Below are 6,293 nucleotides of genomic sequence, written 5' to 3'. Positions count from 1 at the left end.
ACTTTTGAAGGTTGTAAAAAGCGAACTTTGATAAAGTGTAAGAAAAAAGTTCTATACAATTGTCATATAAATATCTAGCTTCGCACTCTAAAGACTTGCTACTGAGAAACTCATGCTAAATATACAATTACGACGCATTGTTCTCAGTTTAAATCAGTTTAAATCTCGCAACGTTTGATAAGTACTGAGATAACTTGTTGTTAATTCGTATTCTCCGTGCCACAGCGGTTATTAAATAAGAAAAGCTCTGGCGAACCACCAGTCTATGAATTCCTTCACGACGAGCGTAGCTCGAGTTTAATGTAAACGAAATGCATTTTGAAATAGTTTCACGTTCGAAGAGGGCGTTTTTGAGGAGGAGTCAATACCTTTAATAGCAGAGTCATTGATTCCTTAAAAGTGTTTGTTGACGATGAATTTACGATGACATGTTGAAAAGAAAGGTTAAAAGGCCAGACGCAGGAAAAAGGAAAACTCTCGCAACCAAATAAAACAAGTCCCAAAGGGTGTGAAATAATTTCGATTTCGATACAAACATGTATATTTGAACATGCAGCATTATGCTCGCACGTGGTTGACCTTTGGTTTCGAACGATCTGTAATCAATAAAAATCCTAAACAAAAGCCTTTAATTTTCAATGCTATTTTGTTCCTCCACGCCCCGCGTGGTCAGCAATTAACGACTATCAAATTTAGCAATTCCTTCTGTTGCTGTAATGCTTTCAATAACTTGAGCGTCGGTTCCCAGACGCACCCGGTAGCGGCATGTTATCTCAGCCAATCAGCTCACACTATTGCAAGTTGTAAATCATCAATAAGACGCTGTGGAAACGGCATTCAGCCAGAACATCGGTTCCCTCCGCTGGTGAGAAGGTTTTAATCTACACAACCAGATTGCCTCCGAGACTTTCCAGTATGGATAAAGTGATCTTGTTGCTTTTTGCTGTGTTTGCGGTGTTTCAAGTACAGGCCGCCCCAGAACTGTACAAACGGCTATTCCGAGACGAAGCGTTGAGAGGTAACTTGAAAATTCACTTATGATTTTAAGGTGATTCCTCCTTCGCTCTATTGGCCTATATACTAGAAGCGACGCTAGAGAGAGACTTATCGAACCCGATTTCAAAAGCCAGCTTGTTGTTTCGTCTGTTCCTCGATATTTCATCAAGACGATTCCAGTCACGGGCTGAATGCGTTATCTTGATTCGTATTGGAGAGCTCATATCTTAAAGGGTTAGCTTACATGTCAATTTCGCTGTCTGTGCAGACTTGCTAAGCCTTCCCGTCTATCTGCTCTTTCTTTAAATCAGTACATTTACTCACTTTTATGTTTTCTATTCTTTTAGACTTGTTCTACGAGCTGGAGAACCTACCACGGGAACGAGTCAGCAATGGTAAGTGATTACATTTAAAGCCTGTCTGTTTGTTTCTTTTCGTTAGTGTTTATTCCCTTTTCTAATTCCTATTCCTTTAGATTTTTTCGACGAACCAGCCATGTCGCGCGAACGATTACGGGATGGTAAGACATAACAAATTTGAAAGTGATTATGTAAGGGCCCATTTTTTAAGTCTTAAACATTGTTTACATAAACAACGAAGGCCAGAGTCACGCATAAAGTATAAAAATCCGAGAGCAGTGTCAAGTAATGGAAATTATTTCCAGATGAATCGAAATTCAGATAGTGTCGCAAAGTTTGGCAGCTTTAACGTCAATAATTGTCTGTGTTCCGCTTAATACCAATTGCTAGTCTATTTGCAATCTTGGCGTGAAATGTCCGTTTTTGGTTTGTTTGATTGCCGTATAGCACGTGAACTTTAAAGTGAAAGGGGGGCAGGGGACTGAATTGCAAAAAAATTAACACAAGGAATTTTTCACCCCCCCTTTTTTTTCTTTTTGTATACAAAGATATTTTCTCATGGGAATTGTTTTCTTGCAACATAAGGCTGAAGTGACTGGAATATGAGTTACTTTTGTTATGCTTTCGTGAGAAATGCACGTATTTAAGAATCAGAGTAACCAGCAGGTAAGCATTTCGAAAACAGTTGTCTCGTTGCAGCTGGCAAATTGTTTTATCATTTAATTTTCCCTTTTTTCCAGGAGAAAACAAAACAAAACCAACAAGTGGGCGGTAGGGTGTAGTCGCATGGCATACTGAGTATGCCATACTGCACAGGGGGTGGGGAGGGGGCTGCGTTGAATCGAAGGGTTGATCTCAACCAGTCAGCAAACAATCTCCACCTAAAAAAAAAAAAAAAAAAAAAAAAAAAAAAATAGGAAGGTCAATTTTATTAATAGTAAGTAAGAGATATCAGGAGCCTACATCAAAGTCATCTTGTCTTGCATATTTGTATTCCTCAGAACTGAGTCCAAGAGGCCTGTGCGTCGATCACCTGGCCAGATGCTTCCAATACGTGACTCAATGTTCATGGTCCAGAAATGACTTTCACCAAGTGTCCAACTTCAACAAATTTCATGAGACGTGCTGTGCAACATGCAGTCGCTTCATCAAGTAATCACTGAGTTTTTTGGCCACGGTCGTCTAGGGCATTGGGAAAATCAACGTGTAAACACCTTTAAAATCGTTGCGTAGCTGTAGTCACTGGATCCGTTTTGTCTTCAGTGTAATTACTGTGATCAGTAATCAGTAGTCCTAGATTAAACCAAAGGTTAATAGCGTTGTGTGAAATCAATAAATGCATTTTTCATTTTTGATTTACTGATGTTATCTTGTTTTAGTCACTAAATTACAATCCTCACGCTCAGCTTTTATTCATCCATTCCACACTTACAGAAGAGCTTTGACTGGGTTGCTTTTTGGAGGTATCTAATCACGCTTATCCCGGGCATAACTGGCAGACCTGTCAGATCACTTAAATTGTCACCTTAGTTGGTTTTGGGCGAGGAACTTAAGCGCTAGCCTAGCCTCTGTTCATAACTTCTTTATTTGCCGACTTCGTTACTTGCCATTATTTTTTTTCCTTCTGTGAATCGACAGATTCCTTGCCTACATTGTCGGTGTTTAATAGAGCGATAAAGACAGGATATTCCTATGTAAGCCAGTCAGCCGTCAGGCGGTGGTGGTAGGGGAATGGAAGTACAGCCCAGTGAGGCGCTCTACAAAGGTTTGAACTGTTAAGTTCCGCTCCAAGGTGCAGCCCCTTACCCTATAGTCTACCACTTTGACAGAAAAGGTGCTTCTTTCGTTATCCCTTTCACATACATGTACTTACTTAAGAACACTGTATCCCTTCCTGAACTCTTGGAATGAAGTTAGAGAGCAATAATGCGGACAACAGAACGATAGATCATCGTCTGCTGTTCGGGAGAACATCAAGCATTATCACAAGAGATAAGATGCCAAGCAGGGGTGGGCCAGAAGACTCCTAAAATTTTCGTATATGCATCATCTAACGAAAAATACGTCACATCTGGTTTAAACTGCGCTTCGCAGCTCGTTCCACAAAGCGAGAAAATGGCGTTTCGATTACTCAAGGTTTTCCTCTATTTGTAAACCATCAGTTTCGTTTCATTATACATTGAGGATGCAAAGATGTTGCAGGCACCTTACTTCGACTTTTCAAGCTAAAATGTCGGGAAAAGAGATGTTTTTGAATAAATAATTGCCTAGCCTGCGAGCAGGCTCGCCTTTGAGTCACGCGCGCGAGCGGCGGAGAGCAAAGCGATCCAGTGGGAAGGAGTCTTGTGAAGAGGCGCCAAGAAAGTGGCTCGCGGCTACGCTGCGCGCGCTTGCATGTGCTCCAACGTGAGCGTGCTCGCTGGCTAATAATTGCGCTGTGCTTCAAGCAAACTGATATGACGAAGAAGAAGACAAAATTTTGTTTATCGTGGCTAGATAAAAGGTGAAAAATATCCGGCTGATTGCGAAATATTGCCATTTAACTTACTGAGACAACGATTATGCCATATTTGAAATTGATTTTGCCTCTCACCCCGCTTTTTTACCGGACGATGACGTCATTTTTCGTTGGATGATCTGGATACACAAAAAGTGATAGGTGTCACAGAGTGTCCTCCCCCCGCCCCTGGATGCCAACCAAAGAACAAGTACCATTTATTCAGTTCCTTTTCCCAGTATACCTAAATGACAGATTCCCCCACCTTTAATATACCTCAACTTGTGAAATCCCTACCGATTTATAAACCTGAAGACTGGAAAAGGTACCCCTCTCGGCGGAACCTCCCCGTAAAGACCGTTATAGGTAGTAACCCCCGGGAAGTACAGGGTATGGAATATTCTGAGAAGATGTAAATTGCTTGTATTTATTCAGTGACGCAGCCTGGTTTTTCCGTTGAAAGATAGGTCAATTGTGATCTCTGATCTTCAAATCTCAGCAAAATCTTCCATGTTTTCTCTGTGAAGGGAGCTACCGCTACAGGATCAAGTAATCTGTTTAAGGTTATGGTAAACTGACATTTTTGTTCCCTGGCAGTTCGTTGTATAACTTTTGATATTTTGCGTAACGTGTAAAAGAGCCTGAAGAAACAGTAAAATTGCCAACGTTACATCTACTGATGTCTTGAAGCTGAAATGCCTATTGCGGTTGATAAATGGCAAGCCATCCTACCTATATTCTTGCATGCAAATCCTTTTAAACTTTCCACCCCGACATAAAATCTTGGAAGAAGCTATCAGCGTTAATACGGAGTCGAGAGAAAGGCTGACGTGGCTTCCTCTCTAACTATTGTAATTTATGTGCACAGTTGTCACGAACCGTTGGAGTAACGTACACTAAGTTAATAACGACACAATAAAAATTATATTTGTCTTTTTCTTCTTCTAGCCTCCTTTCGGTCGAAGATAAATCCAGTTTATCAGCAACGACGGCGAAATGCATACCGCGACGAGTTCGTTGTATTATCTTTCGCGCTCTGCAAAGTTCGGGGCGCCGACTGCGCGGTGAAACTTCAATAGATCTTTTCAACCTTTGACGCTCCTTTCGAAGTGACCTTAGCTTTCAGTGATCAATTAAAAGGCCCTGAATTCTCTAGAATTATTTAATCGCCGTTCACAAGACCTACACTTCATTCTGGGGTAAAGCTGAGTCAAAGATCTTCCATACACAGCCTCGGTCGCGGTGTGTAATTCTCCATTCGCCTTCTTGAAGAGATTTTTACAATATGTAACGTCCTTCACTGAACCATACACCCTTCAGCGACTTGGATTTCCGCTATTAGATGATGGATAAGTTTTCCTCGGCGTTTGCAGAATATTACCGCCGGACATTGCCGCAGAACATATCGTTCTTGGTTTACTTTGGTGACAACACATCCCGCACTCCCGTGGGCTAAGTATAGACAAAATTCCTACTAGGCCGCCCATCCCTTCAATAATTTAATTGTCATCTCCCAGATTCTGGGAGACACGTGACCAGACCCAACCAGGGTCTCTCTTCGCTCGCTCCAGGGGGCGAGAGACCCTGGGAGCGGGGTTGTGCGTCAGTGAGTCATTCGTGGGCAAGGTTTTGGATCTTTTTACAAGCCTTATCTTACTTGGGAAATGGCGGAGGAGTTCGCCCGCTGTTCGGCGGGCATTATTCACTTGTTTTTCGTCGTTTTTTTGCCCAATTGTCGGCTTGCAACGTTCCATAGTGAAGTTAAAAATCGTCGGTACCGTGTCTTTCTTGAGTACAAGTTGACGAAGCGTGAACTGGAGGGTCCCAACAAACTGCTGACCACAAGATTTTGTTCGAAGTTGTCTTCGGTAAAATGTTCTGCACAAACGCGCGAATGCTTCAAGGGCGGAAAGCATTCTCTTTTCATTGTTATAAGCCATTCTCTTTGAGCCATTTCTCGTTTTGCGTCCTGGGTGAACTTGAAAGTGTTAACTTCGGATTTTGAGTGGTTTTCCTCTGAAGTTCATTGTAAACTTGAAACCAAAACAGTTTTAAATTTCCCCCATTTCTTGAGCTCACCGACAGTGACGTAACAAGTTTTATTTCCGGCAATTATCCGACAATTTTTCCGACCGCTCTACGATTATGAGGGATAAAAAACAGTTAGTAGTAGTAGTAGTAGTAGCAGTAGCAGCAGCAGCAGTAGCAGTAGCAACAGTAGCAGCAGTAGCAGTAGCAGCAGTAGCAGTAGCAGTAGCAGTAGCAGTAGCAGTAGCAGTAGCAGTAGCAGTAGCAGTAGCAGTAGCAGTAGCAGTAGCAGTAGCAGTAGCAGTAGCAGTAGCAGTAGTAGCAGCAGCAGCAGTAGCAGCAGCAGGAGCAGTAGCAGCAGCAGGAGCAGTAGCAGGAGGAGGAGGAGGAGGAGGAGGCCACCCCCGTTAATA

General features: G+C 42.3%; 1 protein-coding gene across 1 annotated transcript; it reads left to right on the top strand.

Annotated features, from left to right (window-relative positions):
• Positions 1-801: 801 nt before the first annotated feature.
• Positions 802-2,710, top strand: LOC145486982 (uncharacterized). The gene is made up of 4 exons (XM_081465688.1): positions 802-1,018; positions 1,344-1,391; positions 1,472-1,516; positions 2,357-2,710. The coding sequence occupies exons 1-4, from the start codon at positions 916-918 to the stop codon at positions 2,509-2,511; spliced, it is 351 nt and encodes a 116-aa protein (XP_081321814.1). The 5' UTR covers positions 802-915; the 3' UTR covers positions 2,512-2,710.
• The last annotated feature ends 3,583 nt before the right edge of the window (positions 2,711-6,293 follow it).

This window comes from Orbicella franksi, chromosome 5 (assembly GCF_964199315.1).
Source record: "Orbicella franksi chromosome 5, jaOrbFran1.1, whole genome shotgun sequence".
Lineage (NCBI taxonomy): Eukaryota > Metazoa > Cnidaria > Anthozoa > Scleractinia > Merulinidae > Orbicella > Orbicella franksi.
The sequence above is the reverse complement of the archived record's forward strand: the minus strand, read 5'-3'. Positions and strand labels throughout refer to the sequence as shown.